This window comes from Falco rusticolus, chromosome 10, assembly GCF_015220075.1.
Source record: "Falco rusticolus isolate bFalRus1 chromosome 10, bFalRus1.pri, whole genome shotgun sequence".
NCBI lineage: Eukaryota > Metazoa > Chordata > Aves > Falconiformes > Falconidae > Falco > Falco rusticolus.
This window is the reverse complement of record NC_051196.1, coordinates 8,902,989-8,928,064: the sequence shown is the minus strand read 5'-3', so window position 1 is coordinate 8,928,064 and position 25,076 is coordinate 8,902,989. Positions and strand designations below refer to the sequence as shown.

Here is a 25,076-nt window from a genome sequence, read left to right as displayed (position 1 = left end):
TTTATTAAATTGTATGTAAGGGATTTAAAACAATAATACAAGTAATCTATGGAGAAAGAAGCTTTTTTTAGTGTTTGGGAACAGCTGTGGACAAACAAAATTTATGAGTAGGAGAGGATCCATTTCAGGTAAGACAGAAAATTCAAACACACTTACGTATTTGAGGAAAAGGTGCAATTCTTTGTGCTCTTTGGGATTGATTGTTGCTTCAAACAAAGGTACGAAGATGTTCTCCAACATCTTCCCAAAACTAGGCAGAATATTTTTTGACCTAAATATGTCACTGAAGGGGAAAAAATATACACAGTTGTGATCATTCTTTAATCAGTTTCTATTTCTTCTCCACTTCCATAGTTTCTATTATTTGTGTATTATTTCTACAGCTTCAGTTCTACCAGGATTCAGAAATTAAAAGTTTATGTCAGGGCAGGGATGGTCTCTGTGCTCTGTTGCCTGTGCTGCCTGGCACTCTACCTCATCCAGGCTTTGCTGAAGCTCTCGACTGCTCAAAAAATGGAGACACTATCTCAAGAATGGTGACCCCTTCCCTTACAGCAATCCAAGTACTAATAAGGGAGATAAGGAATTACCTCTCATGAAAGATTCTGTTTTCCAAAGCTGTAGCTGCTCCAAATGAAAGTAGAATGTTCCGCTTTAGTGAGCCTCTCAGAAAAGAGGAACAGTACTTCAGTGTGTTATGTTCACATGACTTTGAAAGTGTTGACTCTACTATGTAAGTAAGGAATTGCTACGTAAAAAACTGAAGGAGAGAAACTTTCTCCCTAATGAGAAACTCACTCTGGGGGATATACGTGACCATGACAGCGAAAACATGAAGCTCAGCTATTGAGGATGACAAAATTATCATGGGAGACTGTATTACAGTATACAGCATTAGAAACAAAGAACCATTCAATAAAGTCCCAAAGGATGCTTAAAAACGAAGAAAAACTGATACTGTTTTAACCTTCAAACCAGCAATCTGGGTTGCGTTTCCAAGTTCACTGTCCTTTAGTCACTATCTTGAGGAAGTTTGATAACAGTTTGTAAACTGTTTGTAAAGAAAAAAAAGAGTATGTTCTACTCTTCTATGGAATTCAAGAGTTCATTTATAGTCATTACTAAATTGTATTTTAACTTGACTTTGAACGCAGCTTAACTTCACCCAGTTGTAATTTTTAGGTTTAGTATCTTCAGACTACAAGTGATTCACAGTAGTTTTGAATAGCTTCAAAAAGAGTAGATTCAAACCCTATCTCCTGTCTTCCCCTCCCAGTCTGTCAGGAAAACTGCAGCAATGGTCAAGAATAAATTCCCAGACTGTGACTTATAAAGTACAACTACAGGACAGCTCATAAACCATCTAGAAAATATCAGAAATTAAAACAAGTCATCGGTATGATTTCAAACTATTAAAATTACCAAGAGCTCCTGATTACTTACTAGATTCTGGGAACCTGAATTATCCAGCGCATATTAGGGGAATAAACTTTATGCTTAATGAACCATTTTGCCAAGTTCAGCCATTCATCTGGAGACCGTCCATAAATGGATAAGCGGGGTTCTGTATACTGGTACTTACTTTCTTCTAGTTCACGGGCTACTTCCTATTAAGTAATAAATATATTTGCTTTAATATGGACACTAAAGATCATTTACAGCTAGTAATATAATCATTGTATTTTCCTCAGACCAGACATAACTGTATTGTCATCCTTTAAAGGTAAAGGGAATCTCTTGTCTATTATTTTTTTATTTTAGGCATCTAAATATTCTACTAGCAAGCTATCTCAGATATGAGTATATCTAACTGTAACACCTAGATTTAGAGGACAATATTCTTGTGCAGTTAATTACTAACACCTTTGCAAGACCGATGTTTAAAACCGGTACATGAGAATTATACTATTTAAACTGTAGTAAACGACTACATAAAATATGCAGACCAATGCAGAGTGTGACCCAGAATCCATGGTAGTAAGCAATTTTAAGACTATTGATTTTAGACAAGCGCTTCTGTACATTTAAGGAGCACTGACATCTAGTTCATGAAAACTACTAATCCTTTTATTGTAAGAAATTAATTTGAAGCCTGTGCATGCATGTGCAGATCTAGATTTATGCAGAGGTGCTTCCCTAGCTCCTCCTTCCCTAGCAGCTACTACTATCCAACTACATCCTAACAAGATACTAAGCCAGTAAACTGACCCTTGGCTGCTCTCCATTAGTTTGAAACTGCACAGAACTCTGCTTTGAACTCCTACACAGGCTATGTGCTTGAGTTTCTAATTCATAAAATTATTTAGAAAGCAGCAGTGGCTGACTTAGAAGAGCTCTTTCTGTGATCAGCTGCTAGAGTAAGCCCAATACTCGGAATCACTTAACCACAGTGTTAGTTCTAGGTACAATTACAACGTCACAGATCTTTTACAAACCTTCATTTTTCTACAGCTGGAAAAGCTTGAAACTTAATTACCTTGACCATACGAGCAAAATATTCTCCACCAATGTAGTTCTCAGTTTTCAAATACAAGTCCCTCAGCTCACTGGCACCAACTGGATTGTACTTGGAATTGAATTTGTCAAATCGATGAAATGTTTGACGACCCTGGAGGAGGAAAAAACCCAAATAACCACTGTCTTAAGTACACACGACAGTTTATAAATTACACTGCCTAACAATAAAAGGCACGGGAAAGAAAAAGCCTAGGCTAACTTACTTTAAACATGCAAAGTAATGCATGAGTTCAAATTATGATTTAATAAGTTATCAAGCAAAAGATGTAGAAACCAGAATTTCACACTTAGAAAACTTAGCTTTTTCTTGTTTATCTGCCACTTTAATAGACTTACTGCATGGACATCTAAAGAGTCTACAGTGAGGTCGTAAGGGTCCATGTGAAGGCTTTCGAAGACTTGCTTTAAAGTCATTTTCTTGCCTTTTTTCTCTGCAACAATCCTGTCAGGCTCCGTTTGATAGGTGTGCTTAATAAACCTCAGTAAGTGTTTCTGGTTCATGCAAGCAGCAGCATGGATATGAGTATCAACCTGAAATCAAAAGGTTATTCATGATCATCATCCATATACATAAACTTAAATTAGCGAGTATCTATGTCAGTGACAACAATGACTGAAGCCTTCTAAAATATTCCTTAAGTAACAAATGGATTAGTACCTAAGCAAGTCAAAATATTTCAGAACTGTAAGATTTTGGTTTTGGAGGACTTATTCAATAAGCAGAACTATAAATAAAATAGCCCTCAATTAATAGTTTCCTATTTAAATAAGAATATTTTCAAAAAGTTAAGATGCATTGTAAGTGCCAATCACAGAACCGGGGTTCAGATTAAATTTGATACTTTCTCAAAGGACACTCTGATCCTTCAGTATCCTTTTATTCCATCCATGAATCGATGATGTCTTTCCAGTTATAGACTGTAGTTATAACCATCCTCTCTCACTGAAAGGACCTGAAATTCTCAGCCATTTCCAAAAGCATAATTCGGTTTTGTATTTCAACCACATGAAACATCTTAGGTCACCAGAACTGCAAAATGTACACGTGAGAGATTTTGTCACTATTTTTTCCAAGTTTAATTATAATACAGCAACTCATGATGCTGACAGATTTTTCAGTTTTTTCAGATCTCTTCACACACCAAGGGAGGTGCAAGCTTCACAGCAGGGCTGAGAGCACTCCTTCAGGTTTTTGTTGAAGTCCCATTTTAAAAAAAAAATTGACAAGAAGCCAATAGTTTCCATAGGTATGCTTTTCTTTTGCTCAGAAGCTTGCACTGCTATTTGAGCAGCCTATATTAGAACACAATCCAGAGAAACACCCAATGAGATTTGGAGGTTGGTTTGTGGATTTAAGTTTTCCCTTCAGCGTGTGTAATTCCTTATGCGCCTCCAGCAGGTAAGCATAACAAATCAGTTGTGGCTCCCTGCAGTCAAAGGTTTATTAACTACACTGAGAAAGAATAGAAGAAAACCAGGTATATTCACCAATTTCTTCTTGTTTGAAAAGGCAGGTAATACTAATTGTAGTTCCTAAGGACGCAGTACCTGAAAGGGAAGAACAAGCCTTCGCCAGGATAATGGCCTTCAGGAATCCAACGGCACAGGAATATCCAGTGTGTGGAGCAGCAGAGCTGCTGCTCCAGGGTCCGTTTGCTTTGAACTTCCTTGAGAAATTCTGATTGAACAACAGAACAGGCTAATCTATGTCCGAGGCAAAACAATTAAATTACCGACAAGCTCCTATCAGTTTAAAACCAGAACAAACCAAACCACTGATTAGATTTCACAGCTGACACACAATGGCCCTAGGGACAGCTTGACAAGACTCTGAAATTGCCTGCCAAGCCCTAGCAGCAGCAGTTCAGCTCACCCAGGAGCCACAGTGCTGCGACCCGTCTGCTGACCTTCCCATTCCCTCCAGCCCAGGCCCTGCCTGGACAGAGGGCCATGAGCGCTGGGATGTGGTCAGAAGCAATCCCAGCTTTCACTCATTCTAACATCTGCCTGGTGCTAGAGACAAATCTTACCGCAGACGGTTCTGCAGAAGGAGCAGGAAGCAAGGCAGTTTGTAATACAAGTTTCAAGATGATGCATCACAAGGGCAGGATTGTTCAGGTAAGTCTAAAAAGCACCACTGTCCTACATATTGGTAAGAGATGGTTTGGAATCATTACAAGTAACACATTACCACAAAGTCTTATGTGAAACTAGTGGAAATGGTTACTCTAACGCCTCATACACAGTAAGAAAGGAGGTTCAAAGAAGAAATAAAAAATAATCTTGCTTCTGCACAACACTGGTAATACAGCTGTCGGAACGCATCCAGTTTTGCTGTCTACATTCAAAGGTTTAAAAAAACCCTGAATACTGACAACATTCCCAAGAAATCTCACAAAGGGAAATAAGAGCTGGAAAACCCACATTGGCACATGACTGTAAAAATGAAACTTTTTTTGGCTTTCAGGATGCATTTGGAGAGTTAACTTCATCAACTGTATGCAGGTACTTGCACATTCAAAAGAGACCACGAGGCAGAAAGATGGCTTTTCAATCTCACGGGCAATGATGTAACAAGAACCAAAGGTGGATGCTGACATTGGTACAAGTTCCTAAAGATACTTACTACACTGGAGCAGTTTGAACCCGCTGCACCATGTGCTTTTTAAAACACAAATAACTAGTGTTCCCAGGGATATGCTCCCAACAAGAGCCGCATAGCCTGTATGTGGGAAGTCACATTAGAAGGGATTCTCAGATAAACCAGCTATAAGGAGTCATGGAACCTACAGCTCTGCAGGGACTCTCATCCAGGACTCTTCTGTCCAGGAAACTGCAAACACGGACATGCACAACGTGAGACCAGTGCACCCTTTGTGTAGTGACTGTGTCTGCAGCTTTCAGATTCCACCAACAGAAGTAGCTGACATCCTGATCTGCTTTTAGGAATCAGTAGGAAACAGATTACGGAACGTCTGAGTAAGTAACAGCCATACTTCTGCAATCTAAACCTCAGCTTATGTTACGACACACAGTCCACAGAAATGCCACTGTTTTACTTGGCACGAGTAGTCATTCAATTTGCAGCTTATCAATACAGAAGTTGTTGCAGCCTTCTACGAGTAAATCTATCTCCACGTGAACATTAATAGCATTACCAAAGACTAGGATATAAACTGAATCCTAAACATTAACATTGCATTGTTAATCACTGCCTTGTTTGAATATGCTAGACACTTTAAAGCTAAATGAAAAAGCAAGAAACATATTACTATCTCAAAGCACACAACATGAAGTTCATTACTAATGCACAGTAAACAATGCTGTGTCCAAAATAGTAAAAATAGCTCTACTTAATATATTATTATACTCCTCAGAGTACTTGTATAGACGTTTGAACCCAAGTGCATTACACATATATATGCTTACTCAGGTTAATAATCTGTTTTAGAAACAAATAGTTTCAACTCTTCCCGGACCAGTGAAATACTACTAACTACAAGGCTTAGTCACCTTATATAGAAGAGTGAAATAACAGTTAATGGATGCCCTATAAACTCTAAACATTCAGGAAAAGCAAGTCATAGGCATACAGTAACAGGTGTAGGGAACCTGAGTAAATGTCGTTTATTGCATTTCAGAATGCACTATTTCCAGTGGTGGCTCAGCTACTGGAATTAATGAGTCCTGAAAAAAACCAAACTGAACCAAAACACTTCCTCTTTATTTAAATCAACATGAATTCACTATTGTTAGGAGGGCAAGGACAGAAAGCAAGGAGACATTTTGTTTCTTTTGTATGCAAGGATCACATGACACAGTACTAACTGCATTTCTTTTAAAGTCTGGCTTGCCTTTGAGAAATAATTACCTCAAATATGCCTCTCCAATTCAATAAGCTCCTGTCAGATCTTCTGCTGTCCCTGCAAGCATATCACACACAGCTCTGTAGCTGAGCTAGCCACACCAGGCTTATTCTCCAAGAACCAAGATTTTCCTTTTTTTTTTTTTTTTTTTTAATTTTTTTTAATTTTCCCTCATCCTTCTCCCTGAATGTATTTTTTTCCCAGGAGTAAAAAGGCTTTTCTGGAGTCTCTTTCATGCTTTTACCAGTAAATATGTGGTACTTTGGCTACATTTTTAAACTACCTAGTATATTCTAAACTTTAGGTAAGCAGCAAATTCAGTAACAACAGAAGTCTTACGGAGTATCACACAGCTTTTTCTTCATTGTTTTTCAGAAGCAATGCAACTTCATGGAAAGTTTTAATGACTTGAGCTTTGACCTACCCTAGGACATAATTGGTGTGTATGCTTTTGTGCATTTCACAATTCAGGGTGCAAGCCTATCTAAATGAAGCATCTAAACACAGAATCCTAAGACATAGCTTATATGGTCTGATTTGGTTAGGGATATTTTTTATTATTATTTTTATTTGAAATGTTATGCTAAGAAATTGTTACTAATTTCATTGTTATTTATTATGAAAGGCATCTACTAAAATAATCTGAATAGACTGAGTTCATGTAAGGGTGACAAATGCCCCCTTTGCCTTCTCCCTCCTCCAAAATAAGACAAAACCAGTCACATTTGAAGCTGCTATGATTTTGTTCTTCATACAGTACATGAAGTAAGCTGAGGCTTTTCTGGGCTATGAGTAACAAGCCCCTACCACAAAGTCATTTTCCTTCTATTTGCAAACATTCTGCTTGCATTTACAAAATTGTTAGACTGCCACTCCAGCCTAATTTCCCTTTAGCAGAAAAAACCCTCAGCTGCACATCCTTAGCCAAACTTCCTGATCAGTTCTTATTCTCCCCTCCCCCCAGGAGGAAACCTTTTACTCAAGGTCACATTAATCGTCAATGAAAAGAAGAAATACGACTACTGTCAGAAACCTGTGCTGGAACACATAACGTGCCCTCAGCAAACTCACCTTTTTAACAAATAAAAAGAATTATTAACGCAAAGGTTTCCTTAGTTCTCTTAATTCCATCATCTCACTCAAGCAATGATGGACATCACTTTTCTTGCCATTAAAGGACTGTAGAATTCGCTGAGCAATTCTCCATGTAACGAAGCCAACTTAGGCTTCCTCCACATCTCAGTTCAGGCTCGCCTGTTCCTTTCCTTACTGACCTGCCCACCTACGCCATTCTGTCTGCAGGCTCTGCAGATTAAATGCTTGTACTTCTCAGTCAAGACGGCTACACCTGTGTACAACTTACAGCCTGAAGAAGCTGCCCTCCAAATCGTGTCTCACCAGCACCCACCTCCCTAAACCACTCTGCCTCCCTCATCTTCCCGCACTACTTCTCTTTCCTTCCATTGTCTCTCAAATCTCCAAAAAAATCCATTTCTGCTCTATTTTATGGATGCTTATCTGTGTGCATCAGAAATAGAGCACTGCAGCGAATTGGGCATATGCTCTACATTCACAGTGATAAATACAGCAAAAACAAATGCCAAGGGTAGCCCTTGTAATGATACTGAACTCTTCCAGTGCATAGATTAGTAGTATCCACAGCTGCAAGCCACCTGGTTTTCTAAACACATTCACTTTAACTCATAAATACTTCCACCCCAACGGCTATGGGCTTCATGAACTTGACACTGAATCCTCTGCAGTCTTTACTTCAGTGCTGGATTGATGGGAAATCATTCCACATCCCACTGCTAGATTCCCTGCTTACTGATACATTCATACTGCATTAGCTTTTCAGACAGGATGCAACAGCTTTATACAATGAGCTTGATTCTTTCCTTGCAGCCCTGTAACAGGCATGAGAGGCAAAAGACACAAAATACTCTGCCCTAGGGTAGCACAGTAATGTACCTGGCAGCCAAAATAATCCCTAGAGCTGGGCTGAGCCCCTCAGGAGCTTTTCTAATTCATACTCAGGCCATCCAGAACAAGGGAGACAGGAGATGCAAATCCCTGTGTCTCCAGCTTCTTGTTTGGCTGTACGCATTGCAAATTGCATGGAATCAAGCCCTATAATGTTTGTACTCACATGAATACAGAAACACACTGCTATGAAGACAAAGAAATTTATCTTCCTGTTCTTTTGATTACTAAAAGAAAGAACAGAGGAAAAGCTTTCTTTTATGTGGTCGCTATAGAATTTTTGCATTATAATGATTCACAGGATTGCACCATGGGCAGGGTTGGAGGGGACCTCTGGAGATCCAACCCCCTGCTAAAGCAGGTGCACCTAGAGCAGGCTGCACAGAATTGTGTCCAGGCGAGTTTTGGATGTCTCCAGAGAAGGAGACTCCACAGCCTCTCCAGTTCTTCCTCATACTCAGAAGGAACTTCCTGTGTTGCGGTTTGTGCCCGTTGCCCCTTGTCCTGTCGCGGGGCACCTCTGAGAAGAGTCTGGCCCGGTCCTCTTGACTCTCGCCCCTGAGATATTTGTAGACACCCATAAGATCCCCCTCAGCCTTCTCTTCTGCAGGCTGAAGCTCCCTCAGCCCTTCCTCATCAGGGAGATGCTCCAGTGCCCTCATCATCTTCTCCGCCCTCCACCGGCCCCTCTCCAGCAGTTCCCCGTCTCTCCTGAACTGGGGAGCCCAGCACTGGACACGGCACCCCAGGTGCGGCCTCACCAGGGCAGAGCAGAGGGGCGGGATCACCCCCCTCGACCTGCCGGCCACGCGCCTCCTCGTGCACCCCGGGGTCCCGCTGGCCCTCCTGGCCGCGAGGGCACGCCGCTGGCTCGGGGCAACTTGCTGCCCACCGGGACTGCCAGGGCCCTCTCCGCAGAGCTGCCTCCAGCAGGTCAAGCCCCGGCCCGTGCTGGTGCCCGGGGTCGTCCCTCCGTCGGTGCAGGCCCTTACCCTGCCTTTGCTGAACCTCATGAGGTCCCTCTCCGCCCAGCTCTCCAGCCTGTCCCGGTCCCGCTGAATGGCAGCGCAGCCTCTGGGGAACCAGCCGCTCCTCCCAGGTCTGTATCATCAGCAAACTCGCTGCGGGCACGCTCTGCCCCTTGACTGATGCCTTTCTGCCTGATCAGTACTTTGTGCTCACTTGCAAGTCTGAGGGTAGACACAAGAATTTACCTCAGAATCTCTGCAAGACAGTAGTATGCACAGTGTTTTGAAAGCACAAAATACAGCTTTACTGCCAGTTAGCAGCAGTAAGGCACCGTTACATGTACGCTAACAGAGGCATTCCTGTCCTCTAAATCTGATGCTAACCCATAAGTCTTCCCATTCACTACCACCTTGTGTTTATATGGTGAAACCGAATTTCATCACTAAAGTCAGTAACTAGCTAACGAGGGGGAAAAAAAAAAAGAAAAAAATCAACCTCAGAATGAATCAAAGTTCAGGGAAGTTATGGTATAGATTCAGTGTTCATTCACGGGGCTTTTATTAGACATTTAAAAAGCAGACATTATTAATTTAATTCGGTATTTCGAGAGATCCATAGAATTTTGAAGTGTATCAACCCACTCTAATTTCCTTCTTAAAAGTAACAAGTGGTATTTCAACCCCGTGGTCACCAACAAAAGCTAGTTCCTTTCTGTCTAACCAAAACTTAAAAAAACCCAAAAATCAGTTACAATAATCTAGACCAAACGGTATGTCACAGTAGCAGCCAGCTATTGCAACAGAGAGTTCAGCAGGGCTCTGTAAGCCACTCTGGAACCCGCGTTCTTCCGTGCAGTTACCCGGGCTCGGGGCTAGGCATCCGAGCTAGTGACTCTGCAGGCAGAAGACTATGATGTGTAAACATCACTGCTATGACATATCCTCAGGTTTGGTTTGCTGACACACTGAAATAACGGCTAAATACAGACAGAATATGGAAGGAGGCTTAGGCTGTCATTTTTTCATCTTAAGAAAACACTATCAAAGCTGTTTGTGGTGAAGGACACCTGCCAATGCAGTACATAGACATACATCATGAGGTAGCAAACACATGTCAGGTAAACACGTATCTTGGCTTCACTTTTTTTTTTAAAGAAGGCAACAATCTCCCCCCTATAAAGAACACTAGAGACAAACACAAGTTCCTAATAACAACAGCTCCAAGACCAAGAAAGCACAGTAAATGCCTTCTTAAATTAGCAACTTTTTAATAAAAATAAAGTAATATTCAGGTGTAGGTCCTTTACTTTGAAGGTGTGTTTCAGCTAAAAAAATGAACTATCAGCTCTGAATTGTCTGAGGCTGTTGGGCACAGTGGTCTACTGGCAGCCCTGCTCAAAAACCCTCAGGTACTTGCTTTGGTAGGCAAGACACCCCAGTACAAAAAGGCTAAAACTAAGTTCTGAGTTTGTGTGCTGTAGAGTTAAACTCTTGTTACTTAATTTTACCCTTAATGCAGGCAACCCAGGAGTTACCTGGAGAACCTGTGTTGACTGCACTTTGCTATGCATCAGCTGGAGAACGCAGGAGAACCCTGCTGATGGAAGACTCAAGAGTCTCCCCAAAAGTTGGCGTTCTCCTACAGACAGCTGTCTGCCTCCTATGCAGAGCCCATGGAGCCAGCCACACTGTCTTGTGTGGATTCTTGTCTCTATAAAAATATTGGCCTGGTTATTAAAGGGCAATTTTCCAGTTCCAGCTTGATCAGTGCAAAACATATCTTTGGTTGTATTCTAGTTAAGTCCAATATGTAAGATACACACATGCATTTCCCTTATTTAATAAGAGCCCTATCTTGGGATTTATTAAATAGATGAGCTCACTGGAGGAGAACTCCTACTAAACCAGGAAAAAAAGCAGGGTAAAGGGGGTAGGGAGTTGGGGAGAAAAGAACAGTAACCTTTGATTGTCATGCCAGCCAGTAACACTGGCCAGCTTTCTACTATACCTTTCTAAATGCAGTAATACATGTTTGCTATTGACCTCACCACTACATTCCCAACTGTTTTAATTTTGGGATTTTACATTAGTTACTTTGGCTCTTTTATATAAGCAAACAGACTGAACCAGTATCTCCACACTGTGTCTGAGGGATGTAATGGACAACTTCAGTAGCAGCTCTTTTGAGAGGTGAATCTTATTTCTGGCTTTCCTTGTGAGCAGTACACACTGTTTAGGATTGACTAACAGAGACATCCTGAAAATATAGGCCTTAGAAGTGTCTGTTTCATATTTTAAGTTTCACTGCTGACACTGTTATCAAGGAAGAAGCACATTGGTGAAGTTACAGATCCAAACATTACCTGGGTTAGGCAAGATACAGGGAAAAAAAGATTATCTGGGGGCTTACAAGAACTCTGTCTACAATGCAGTTTACTTTCCATAGAGTGCTTCATAAAAATACTACTTTAAGCAAGATTAACTCTGTGTGGCAAGAATTTTTAAAGCAGTAACGAGCAGTAGGAATAATCTTTGCCAGACAAGCGCAAGCTTGTTCCTGCTCTCTTGAATTCGGGTATTGCTAGAGGGGAAGTGATGCGCATTTTGTGCTTTTGAACATGAATCTATTTGTAGATTGGCTTATTTAATAGTCGATAATTAGAAAATAATTAAGATATGCCCAGAGACATTGAATATTTGCTTTTAAATCAAAAGCTGAACTTAGCAAGTACAATCCTGTTAATCACAGCTTCTCAGTAATCAAATTGATTGCCTAGGCAGTTACTCGATCCACACCTCTGTCCTTCACACCTCTTAGTCACTATGTGTTTTATTATTAATGTGTCTGTCAGCTAGTGAGGTGTTTTATCTGAATGTGGCATGGAATAAATATCTTGTCCGGGGTTATGCAAGAAAACTGTTGAGTTAGGAGTTGAGCCTCTGCCACTCGAGTCTTGCTTGAGTGAATTAGCTAATAGATCCTCCCATCCATACACTTAACGGATAAAATCGTGAAATTAATTACAATTTATCTAACAATCCATCTGCTTCTAGCCTTGTGACAGACAGGGGTACATTCATCAAACACTTTTGTTTAGCACATTTTCTATTTGACAGTTTATCACCACAACAGTAGCATTCAGCAGCCAACACTAGTCCAAGTACTTTTTAATGTACTAGTACTGACCAAAACACAACAAGGATTAAACTACTGATCTAAACAAGGACTACTTCTTCCAGTTGCATATAGAAGCAATGCAAAACAGACCTTAAGTGGTTAAAAACACCAGCAACAACTACTGCTTTGTGAAGAAATCTCACCTATCAAACCAAAGCATTATCTCTCCAGTAACTTCCTCCTAACTTCAGGAAAGGGAAGCAAACGAAGCAGCACAGCACTGCTGCTTCCACGCTTTGAAGCGAATGCAGGTCCCTTGGGTGTGAGTATGCTCAGAAAGGAAATCAGCTCCTTGCTTCCCCTACCTGTCTCCTAAATACATCTCAGTATCTCAGACACAGCTAAGAATATAACTCAAACAACAATCTTTTTATTTAATATTTCACAGACTTTTTTTACCAGATACTAATGACAGCATCCAAAATCTATACAGCTGTTCCTACTATAGTCTAGTATGACTTACCTACATGAAAGCAGGGAAATGCACTTGAATATCTTTCAGTGAATTAAACAAAATTAATTAAACCTCCATGTGGATATTTTTATTCATAATCCAAGTGAGTTTCATTTGATTAACTCTTTCACTCCTTTAAATCAATCTACATACAATTAGGCCCCGTTAAGTCTGAATAAGTAAACATGATTTTAGCATAATCCATTCAACCCACTTACATTCAAGTTAATTTTCCTGGAGTGTTCCCAGGTAGAAAATTTTAATATTGTTAAAATAAAACAATTCAATTGAGTGGTATGCACACACCACCTTTGGCATATCATCTACGCCTCACACAAGAAAATCCAAATCGCTGGGACACTTACTAAAAACAATGTCATGACTTTAATCGTTTTCACACTTACCTTTCTCACATTATAAAAGTCTCGATGAGGATTACTCTTTAGTTCTTTAAATTCTGACATTTCATTTAACATCTCATGTAAACTAAATTTTGATTCTAAAAAGTTAAGCCTCCGATGACAATACGTTTTTCTGTAAAAGAAAAAAAATATTAACTGTAATTTAAAACTTTGTATTTCAAGTTCAGAAAGAACTTTAAAGTTTTCACAGTAAAAACAAGTTGTTAATTATTTATGAAGACCAAGACAAATTATCCCACCAGTTAACAAATATGTAAATCAATACCAAATGTGGTTTCAGACCAAAGATATTAGTGAAACCTCAAACAGAACTCTACATAAATCTTTTGATGTCCTTTAAGTTGTCCAAGTATTTATTACTGTATCTGTGCATAAACTGCAGCCCTTTTAGTAATGATGATCAGAGAAAGAATAAAACCTGTAATAAAATCTGACGTCAACTGCTACTACTCTAAAACTGTATCTCCAATAGAGCAGATCACCTCATATATATAACAGAAGCAACCTGTAATCCAGATTTACTCACTATGGAACTGATTTTTTTAAAAATTACCCAAAGTTTACTTGCTTTTTCAATGTGAGGCCAAGATCAGATCCAATATACTTTCATTTTTTATGCCTTAGAAACACATATACTGTGCAGAAATACTTGTTTTCCAAAATAATTTCTTGTGCTCTTAGAGAAATCATGCTTTTTTGTTCCTGCTTGCCTACTCCTGTCTTTGCTTTCATCTTCTGTTATGTTTTTCATTCTATTTTTAACCAATGGCATCGTTTTTTCTCTTCACCATCTGTCAGTTCTTATTGAATCTACAATATTTTTGTTGCACTATTAGTGTAATAGCCTTCTTTTTTCTCCTTTATTGTTGACAATCTCTCCTCAAAGGGACACAGATCCCATTATGAATTTGGAAGTCTGATTCAAACAGTCTCATTGTGTCTGATACTGATCAACACCCATTTGCCTGCTGCAGAAAGCCTTTGTTGGGTTATACTATTATTCAAGAGAGCAGAAGACTGAGAAGTAGGGGTGAAATTTCACCAGTTTAAGAAAAGCAAAGATGAAAGAACGGGTTCTTGGTCTCCAGGTAGCCTCTGTGTGCAACAGATGTATATGACAGGAAAGCACTTGCTGCAAACAGGGAAACAATACCATATGAAGAGCTTATGCAACGGGATTACTGAAAAGACTTTTTCCTTTCATTTTGTGTGTATTTATCAGGGAGTGTGAATCAGCCTGAAAAAGCTTAATCTCAAGAAGTGAAAGGTGCAGATGATTGCTCCAACATTCACAAAGGTGCTGCATGTTCTTACTATGTTCTACCGAGGCCTTTCTTACCCATGTCTTCCTGAGAAAGACTGTTAACAAAAGCTGCAAAAAGAAGGGGTGCCAGTATGACTTTTGTTTCAAGTTTCTCCTCCTTGTCCTTAAATTTTCTCAATTATCTGTCTCTTGAAATATAACACACTGAAACTGGAAATGCATTTACCCATCGCATATTGTAAACAAACATACTCAAGCTAGCTTTGAGTTGGCACAGGGATGCTGATAATACTAGCAGCAGCATAGGCTTTTGCTCTTGGAAAGAAGCACTCAGGGAACGGAACAGTTCTGTTCAACCCATCTGCTTTGCCACTATCAATGCAGGTGGACAGATTATGCTGCAGGTGTCAGACACAGACGCAAAGGGGAAAGAATGCATCAGGTGTGACTAACTTGTCACACTGTAAGTGATGATTTGTCAAAGGCAGAAGAACTAGGAATGCAGTGCCGGCAGGCAGAGTAAATACTTCAGAAGAACAGTCTTAAGTCCCTGCTTTGTTCTATCCTAGGGTGGATTCTTTTCCTTTCCTAGTGCTGAGGCCATGAGAAACCTTTATGTTTCCAGTCCTCAGCTGGGAACTAAACTTAAAAACTGGATGCACATGTTTTCGTATGCACAGGGCAAGGACATTGCTTTGTCATGAGTGTCAGTAACTGTACGAGGGTTGCTCTGTTTCTGGTTTTTAGAAATTTCCCAAGAGTTTGATGGTTCTGGGAAATTTCAGACCTATTTTGATTGTGTATGTGTGGATCAGTTTTGCAGCACACGAGCAGTTAATTTCCATCTGGAACAAATCAGACTGCATATTTAAGTTGCTGAGCTGTTCTGTACACTCTACATATGCAGGGTTTCTCTTCATGCAGCAAGACTAGAACAGACATGAAAATTCCAGACAACTGTTCAAAAACCTCAAATTCAGCACAGTCCAAAACAAAATAATAAAAAAAAAAAAAAATGAGGTTTAAGTTTCAGTTCCCATGCCTTAAGAAGTTTGGGTCAGATTTGACTTGAATGGGAACATTTGGCCAATTTCTTGCTTTTCTGTTAACCGCTTCTCATTTTGCCATGGTTGATGAAAAGAAACAACTGTATTTAATTTCTTTAGTTTGTGGTTTGGGTTTTTTTCCCCCCTTTTAAATCTTTCCATGATGCATCAATGCTTGAGAAGGACGAAACACAACATTACTGTAGAGTGAGTATGTTGAGGAATGAAATACCACAAAAGTGAGAAGTATTAAACTAAAAGTAACCAGCAGCCTGAAGGGGCAGAGAAGAAAAACATACGTTGGGCCATCAGCAATTAGAGCAAGGACGTGGCTCAGGTCAAGGGTATAGGTCTCCAGGTCAGGATATGGCAGACTCCGAGGCTCATTGAGTTCCATCATTTCTTTGTTATCATAAACAAATGGAATGCCACCTTTTATTTTGACAACATAATCCAAATTATCTGGAGCATCATCAAGATTGTAAGGATCTTCATTTTCTTCTGGGGGTGAATGGAAATCTGGAAATAAATTTACATTACATTTAGAAGAAATAATTTCACAAGAGGCAAAAAAAATACAAAAAGGACTTTCTGCTTCTATAATGCTTCATTTCTAACATCTTAATAGTTTCATTAAAATCACATATTCATTTACTACAAAAGATGTGTTGTTACAACACAACTTTATTCTGACAGGCTTTAATTGCAGACCCTCTCTAAGCCAAGTGCCTACCTTAATTCAAGTATTATATATTATTAGATTCTCTGAACCAATCTTTAAAAAGATTTAATACTATTCTTTCTTAATGTAGATGGCACAAGTTTCAGAATAAGTTTTGGTTGAAAGCACAGTTGAGAATGTTGAACAATAAAACAGTTGTTGACTTCATACCAACCTTCATCATTTTCTTTTTGCTTTCTGACTCACTGTAGTAATTTTGGAAGTGTGTATTTAAGCACACAGTAACGCAGCTGTTCTCATATTGAAACATCAGTCAGAAAAGAACAGGCTGTGCCTTACTACTTCACCTCTACCCTTCCCACAGTCCAATGAGCTAGACTAGTGCATACATACTAGGACTGGTTCCTCTTTCTCTCAATCGTTACTGAATGTATTTCAGTCACGGTAGAGCAGGAAATAATTCAAGAGTCAGTGCTTCTCACCGTGACCAAGGCAGTAGTTGTTTTTTTGTGGATTTGTTCAGTACAGATTTGCAATCCCAATTACTTCCCCCCCAAAAAAAATAAGGTAAAAAACACAAATACTTTTGGGAGATTCAGCTTATGTGAGCATTCTAACATTATCGCTCATGCTAGTGAATGTTCATTGCTTCTTTTACAGTATCTCACTAATGGAACTAGCATAAAATAAGCATCTCAACTACATTTATATCAACTTGAGCTCAGTCTTATCACTGAGATTTCTTTTCCCTATGCAGTTAAGCCAACATAGAAAAGTAATTAACCAACTCTTTTATTCACCTAGAGCACCTGAATGTATGTTATAAACTGATACCATTCTTATCTCTAATATTGATAGCTGTCCAGCTCAAACTTGTACTAATTAAGAGATTGTGTAATGAAATTTTACTGTTTATTCCATAAGTTTAAAATCATAATGGTAAAAAAAGTTATTAACCTAAAAATAGCTTGGAAATATCTCCCTGGCAGCTGTTCGAAAATATCTTTCCTGTCATGAATATTCAGTATACTGTTCTCTTTACACTCTTTCTATATAACACTTGAAAACATGTTAATTTACCCTATTTCAATCACTGAGCTAGAGGAATACTCGTTTAAAATGTCATTTTATGGCTGAGAATCCATTGCCAACCATACGGGCACATCTACAGTGGCACTTCTGTACAGACCAAAGGTTGCTCCTCATAGGCTAATCCAAAAACTAGCACTGCAAATAGTTGAATGCACAAGCAAAGTTTTCAAGACACGACCCACTTAAGTGACAACTATCATTTGTGACATATATAGTGGGGAATACGTTCAACCTAATAAGCCTTGTTGAGAGATCAGTTTATTAACCCAGGCAGAATGCCCAACAAATGTGACTATACCAGCTTCCAGTCTTGACTTGTGTACCATGCCTATGAAATTACTGACTCAGGGCTTACTAAGCGGCATGTCTGTATCATGCTTCAATTTACAATGTAGATGAGCTCATAATCCCTTTTATTTCAGTATGCCAAGACCAGGAGTGACTTCTCACTTTAAACCATATCCAGATAGCTTTTTCCTGGAGGAACACAAGTGTGCTACTTACCATCCCATTTGCTGCAAAAAACAAGAAATAATCAATGAGCGTCTAGTATGGGATTTTTAGCTTTTGGCAGCTTCAAAGTTTCAGATTAGACACAGGATTTGTAACTTAGGTCCACCAGTGATTCTACACCACTCACTAACAGAATAAATTAAGAGAGTCAAAGGACACTCAGAAGAGATCATCACAAAAATCCAACTTACCGTTACTACAGCAGTGCATGGGTTTATTTCTAGATTTTAAAAGAACAAGGATATTTACCTGGACACACTTCATCTTCAGCCTTCCATTTTTCATCTTGCATGCTACACAAATACTGAGATGTTGTTCTTGGGAAACGATGGTAGGCAAGACGTGAATACTTTTCTCGAATGAGAAGAGCTTTCACCAGGCCCTTGGCAGCTTGTTCATAATCATCAACTGTAACCTGAAAGGAAAGCCTGGATAAATGCTGACAACAGCAGGTTTAGCAACAAACTGAATCCACACCAGGAACAGGGAGACAGAATTTCCAGAAATTTAAGTGTATGTGGCTTGACCATAAGGATCTTACCCAAGGTCTCAGGAAGCCAGCGACAGAAGCACAGTCCAAATACACGTGCAACACATATGCAAACTTTTTTCTCCTACCAAATATTACCCATTTATTATGACTATGTTTTTATCTATTTAGTTTATTTTTTTATCATAAAAAGTATAAAACGACCTGACCTTGACTTTAACCTTTTTACAAATCAATGGGTTCATAAAGCTATTTACAGTTTGTCACACAGCACCATAATATAATGGCATTTCACACTTTATATACATTAGCTCCTTGTGGTTTGGGATTTCCCCTCACCCACACCAACTCCCCCCAGGTACAGAAGGGGGGGGCGGGGAATACCATTTCTTACCCCTGCACAGTAGTCCCCACTAATTGAAACTCTCTGAAACTCTGGTACGTCATATGGCACTTGGACTGGCAGAAAACCACTTGGAAGAACTGGTGTTGCAGGAGACAGAACAGGATTGGCTGATGGTGCTTTCCATTCCTGAGACGGAATTTGTAATGACAAAGACTGGGATCGAATCATCTTGAAACTTTTCTTCCTACAAATTCATAGTATAAAGCATAGAATAAGTCATGGTATAAAACATCACATGCACTGTAAAATTGATTACAGCAAATAAATCATCCCCTAAGAAATTTTACAATGAAATCTCTCATACCTCAGGAAAAATGTTGGTCACAAAATATTTGTGCTTTTAGCTTTTTCCTACTCACATTTCAGCATGCTACACACAATTGCAATTGCTCTCCACATGAATACAATATGCCATAATTCACTTACAACCACTGTAAGATGCCCTAATGTTTGTTTTGTTTCACTTCTTACAAATTCAGTTTCAGCAAGTCACTGTACACAAGGAAAATGAGATCACTGTGCTTTCTTTAGTAGGAGCTGATTCTTAAGAGCATCAGAATTCACAAAATATGGATCAAAACAAATGAATGTTACATATGGTAAATTGTTATAAGTTATTGTGCTATTACACACACTTTTCATTCTTCCAAAAACATGCAGGATTTAAAAACTCATCTAGCTGTCAGACAACACTATGCATCAAAATTTCATATACGGTCATTCAGTTAAACTGGTAAGAAAAAGGACGAGCACATAGCGATTCCTCAGGCAGTGTTTGATGAGACTTGAGCAAAAGGCTAATGCTGGTTATCAGAGTAGTAACGTAGCATGGCTTTGATATGCAAGTCTGTTCCTCCACTCAGGGCACTTCATGGATAACCCCCATAGATTTAATAATTTTTGCCCTTTCTCAGCAAAACTGTGATAGATGTGTACCTTAGACAAACCAGCTAAAAAAGAATGCTGTGTTTTTCAGTGAAGTAATTGTAATACCTCAAGTGAAGTTTTGCAATATCTCTAAAGATTTAATTGACCTTCCTTACTCAGTTTAAATATCTTTAAATGTATTTAAATTATTCATATAATAAAAAAAGATGATGTTATAAACAATCTATGGTATCATGTTCTGTTGCACTGTGGAAATACTTCCTCATTTTGTAAACTAGATGCCAAAACCTTAAAATGTAAGTAAGAATTACTAGCAAATAAAAAGGAATACTGGAATACTCAAATACTCTCTGAAGTTGCTTATTACTTCTGTGACATCCTGAAGAATAAGAACATGCAGTGCTGGTATGATTAATACCCTATGACCAAATTCCATCCTCTCTCAAGTACTTGTAGCCACCTTGGAAATCATTATGATATTCTTGAAAGGCAGTGCTGGATCAACTGAAACTGTAAAAACCGGAAGTTTTACCTGTGTAACTGTCCTTGAAGTACGCTTCAGTCCTGTAGGACAGAGGTGAATACTTTTTCTGTTCCCACGTGTAAACAACATACATACAATATCCCACTTCCCACAGTTAAACTCATTCAAAATTTGAGGTACAGTTTGACAGAACATATTTCTGTAAGATGATTTCCCAAACTAGAAGTGAAACTTATTAGCTCAGGAGGAATGATACACCAAATAGTTGTTTAAATGAAAACATCTAGTTTTCCCTTCTGTGCTTGTTTATGTCTATTAAAATGCCAACTGGGAAACCCACTTGCACAACTCAAAACCAGAGCTCTCAGCCTGTATCATCAGTGTGTCATACCTTAATTTAACCAAATTGACTCTTCTTCCTTCTGTTCCAGAAGCAGGATGCCAAGCATTGCCCAACTGATTGCCCACAGCTAACTGGGTACATGTGTTTAGCTATCACTTTCAGGGGCTTCCTTGTTTGCCTGCTTTTAGAGTCTTTACTCATCCAAGCCATCTGGTGTCAGACTGCTGCTGCATGACTAAGGAACAGCCTAGCCAGTCCACTGAAGTTAAGATACTGGAACATCCTGACATCAGGTAAGGCTACCTCTCTCACAGAAGAAAGTCATAAACCAAACCAACTTTGGCTTCATTAGGTTCACAGGTAAACCAAAGGTGAACTGTACCTTGTTTTTTGAGAAAACCCAAAATGTGTGCTTTTATGGCTGATGGTGGTTAGATTTTTACGTCTGTGAGTTAAGGAAACCTACGAATAACCTCATTATGCCAATACCACTTTTCACCCCCTCCCCTGATGTTCAGTGTCAAGTCTTTGCTTTCATCTATTTTTACAGAGACTAAACGAAGTATGATACCACTGTCATTTTCTCTGTGCTAGAATTCTACATTTCTGCAAATGTAACTAGGAAAAAGTGGAAGGGAAAAATTTTCTTCTTCTGACTTTTTACATTAATGAGCCTTACAGTTGTGTTCACTTTACCCATCTATGCTGTTTGTTAAACTTGCATAAGCAAAAGCTATCATATTGCTGGAAACATAGCTGAGACTACCTCACCATTCCAAGCCCCCTACAGCCCATCCCCGCACCTTCTGCATAGCATGGAAGGACATCACACAGGTGCCCTGAGTACCCGCTATTGACTTCTCTCCTGAAGTAATAACATTCTGCCTCTTATTTGCCAGATATTTCATTAACTCAAACAAACTTAAAAAACCTGGTTTTGACTAAGAAAGCCACTACTGAACGAACCTTTTAGCTGTTTCCACAGACTGTTGTTCTGCCAGTTCCTTCTGTAGTTCCCTCTCCTTGGCCTCCTTCTGCCCAATAGGGCAGTCTTCAGGCACGGTGAATAGTGACAAGGCATCTTTACTGTCTTCTTCTCGGAGAACTTTAGCAAATACCTTCTCTGCTAGAAGTCGCACATGCTCATCAACCTCAGAGATGTTCAGCTTTGGAAACTGTCTGGGCATCTCGGCTAACAAGGAAGACAGTTAAAAAGTTATAACTACAAAAAGAGTAACAATATGAGAGAGTGTTTTTATTTCATAGTGCACCTATCCAAACCAAGAGTTCAGAGCAAAAGCAGAATAAACAATTTAGCTATGCAGAATTTAAACTAGTATGCAGTACACAAGAACCATAGGTATCCACTGAATATCTCTACTTGTAGAGCCACGCCTGTTTGTGAATCTGGAACTTCTTGGTATACTCATGAAAATTCCCAAGATACCTATGTACAGATTTGCCAGTAGATTCCATTTACTGGCATAATCAGATAGTCTGTTATTTGAGATATAATGTACGCTTCTCTGTATGTACTTGCACTCAATTTGGAAATCACATTCACTCAGTTGCCTGCCTTCTTCCCTGCTCAGTGACTTCAGACCAATTTTAGAGCCACAAACAAGTTAGAAAAGGTTGACACTTCTGCCTCACCCCATCCTTTCCACAAACAAAAAAAATCATGGAGCTGCTGTGAAATAAAAGGACTGCACAGCAGAAGCAAATACTGTGTAGTTAATGAGTTTGGGGGTTTTTTAGTTTGTTTTCAGTTGTTCATATACTGCTTCTGAATTGAATGTGGGAAGAAAACAGAATATGGACTTTAATTTCTACTTGGCACTTCCAATATCACTCTTCAAAAAAAATATGGTTTATCTTTTTAATTTTAAGTAGCCTTTCATCACAAAGTATTTCCATTTTGTTACAGTGGCACTATTGAAAATACTGCCTTTAGTGTTTCTTCTGTAGTTTCATGACTTGATTTACATTTCATTCTCATACAAGCCAAAACATGAATTTTGACATATCTGGTAGCAGTCTGGAGGGAAAAAAACTGCAGTGCTTGTAAGCTAGTGACCAGCATTATTTATTATATACTGAAGCTTTTTGAATGCCTTCAGTATGATGGAGCTTGTAACAAATAAGATTAAATTCTTTATTACATAAGTTAAAAATAGCAGTGAGCCTGTCACAACAAACGGATCCAAGCACGGCCAAAATGTGAAGTCTAGGTCCAGAACCAGCATTTCAGAACCCCTTTTGGTTACAAAAATGCAAACATATTTTATAAGACAGTATGCATTTAAGTAAGTGTATGCTGAAAGTCAGCATGGAGCATGGCAGTTTTTCATCACTCCAGGCATAACTTATCAGGGCCCCCATTACAGTATTTTTGTAGCCATGCTGCAAGTTTCAGATGTTGATATGTGATCCTTTTGATATGTGATCCTGTTGTTTTCAGCCTAAAAGATTCTAATTAATGTCCACCTGTTTTCACAGTTGCTTTAAGAACACTTATTCTAAAAGAAAACATACTATGAAAAGTTGACAAGAGATATACTGGAACATAACATGGCAATTTAGTGATCATCGACATTATTTTGCATTCTTATTTTGTAAGAACCAGTTCACAGCCCAGTGGAAAAACATCGCCTGTTTTAAAGAATTGTGCATCTGACTATGCTGTTTCTTTGCCTGGAGAGTATTTGTTTTGCAATTAGTATTACATCTTCATAAAATCAAGTATAACTACGTAAGAAATATAAAAATACATACATGTTTAGCTGAATGATTCGATGACAATGCACTACGATGTCTTAGAAGCATCCAAACTTAGATTCAGTTTCTCAATTTCAAACCTCAATGAAGTCATGGGAGTCTTTCCACTGACCTCAATGAGCACAGTTGTCAGCAACAGTAACTGCCATACATACAGCTGCCAGCAACAGGGGACTTTTGGGCCACTTCAGCCAGGCAGGAACAGTCTATAGTTACTCAGCTACAGTAAGAGTGCTAGCAATAATAGTACGATGTGGAATATTAATGTTTCTTCTTCTGTTAAATCAGCAATTGAAATATTTTCAGTACTAGCTGACTAGGGCAGGAAAAATCAATTGGTTGTATATTTATCATCGGCTGAGAATTTTCCCAGTATAAATGAACCTTTTCTTAGAGAACTGCGATCAGAAACAGGAATGCAGTAGGAAATAAATGAGAAACCACACTGTATTTTAAATCATTACAATAAGATAGCGAAAAGTCAGAATATATAGTTAGAAGTACACTCCGCTCCTGAGACCAAAGGGTGGGTTTTTTGCTTTCTTACAGAATCTGATCTCACATTCTCCCCTCATGTAAATGAGAGACTAAGGCATGGAACACTTGTAAAGGTAAGTTCACCCACATCCCTGCTAGCTGATGTCATTGACAGGAGTTTAATAAACTCAAAATAGTCATGAGGCACCTCATACTATCCTCAGGTAAGCTGTGCCATCCCGAACTGGAAGAGGGATGTAGCCAGTATCCTTCTACCGAAGTGCTGTCCTTCCCCCAAGGTGAGCGACTAGGGAAGCCACCAGACATCCCTGCGGGATGGGCAGGGGGCACGGAGGCCGCCTAGCAACGCGCAAATGCCCTTTTCCCGCATATTCCTCACACAGAAAGGCTGCTTTAGCTGCTCTTTAGCTCTGCACCTCACGGCAAGAACAGCAAGCTATTTCCCTGGGAACACGCTGAACAGAAAAGCGACGGGACGGTTATTTAAAAGGCAGACCCCGACGCGGGACTGAGCGGGCGGGAACCCGTAACGCCACAGCGGCAGGGGCCGGCGGGCACAGCCCCCGGGGGCAGCGCGGGGAGCGGGGCCCGCCGCCCGCAGGTGGGCAGGGCGCTGCCAAGGCCCCGGGGTCCGGCCCTGCCGGGCCGGCGGCCAAGGTCACCACCGACCCGGCCCTGCCGGCTGCCTCGGGACTTACCTAGCGCCGCGGGGAAAGCCATGCTACGGCCGGGCCGAGCCCCGCCACCGGCGCTCCCGCCGGCCGGGAAGCCTCTGTCAGAAGCCGCCGACAGAGGAGGAGGAAGCGGTGGCGGAGGGAGGAGCTGCTGCCGCCAGATACAGCCGCTCCCCTCTGCCGCATTCACCCGCCAGCCGGCCGCCCCGGTACCGCAGTGCCACGCCACGCCGCGCCGCCCCTTCCCCGGCCCTTTATGGCCGCTGCGGCCCCCGGGCGGAGGAGCCGGCTCGCCGCGCCCCCGGCCCCACCGGGGCGGCCCGCTGCCTCCTGGGTGGCGGCATCACGGCCCGGGACGGCCCCACAGCAGGTGGGGCGAGGGGCAGGCGGAAGCCTCCCGCCGGGTGAAGCGCCGGCCCCGGGGCAGACCCCCGCCGGGGTGAGGGGGGGCCGCCGCGCCCGGCTCCGCCCAGCCCTGGCGCGGGGCGCCGCTAACGGTCGCGCGGGCGGGGAGGGGCGCGCGCTCCGTC

The 25,076-nt window shown here is 40.4% G+C and overlaps 1 protein-coding gene across 4 annotated transcripts in view; it reads right to left on the bottom strand.

Annotated features, from left to right (window-relative positions):
- The window catches only part of AMPD3 (adenosine monophosphate deaminase 3), a 36,180-nt gene that overhangs the window by 10,956 nt on the left and 148 nt on the right, over positions 1 to 25,076 (bottom strand). The window contains exons 1-10 of one of the 4 annotated variants that reach the window (XM_037402006.1): positions 24,571 to 24,972; positions 21,563 to 21,788; positions 18,870 to 19,065; positions 18,235 to 18,400; positions 15,998 to 16,217; positions 13,371 to 13,500; positions 2,854 to 3,048; positions 2,477 to 2,608; positions 1,444 to 1,607; positions 157 to 283 (exon numbers count right to left, since the gene is read on the bottom strand). In XM_037402006.1, the coding sequence (XP_037257903.1) occupies positions 157 to 283; positions 1,444 to 1,607; positions 2,477 to 2,608; positions 2,854 to 3,048; positions 13,371 to 13,500; positions 15,998 to 16,217; positions 18,235 to 18,400; positions 18,870 to 19,065; positions 21,563 to 21,788; positions 24,571 to 24,592 (1,578 nt within the window). In that variant the 5' untranslated portion in view covers positions 24,593 to 24,972. Of the gene's footprint in view, positions 1 to 156; positions 284 to 1,443; positions 1,608 to 2,476; positions 2,609 to 2,853; positions 3,049 to 13,370; positions 13,501 to 15,997; positions 16,218 to 18,234; positions 18,401 to 18,869; positions 19,066 to 21,562; positions 21,789 to 23,371; positions 23,557 to 24,570; positions 24,973 to 25,076 lie in introns of those variants that run through there. The other 3 variants (XM_037402004.1, XM_037402005.1, XM_037402007.1) reach the window with 3 other exon arrangements.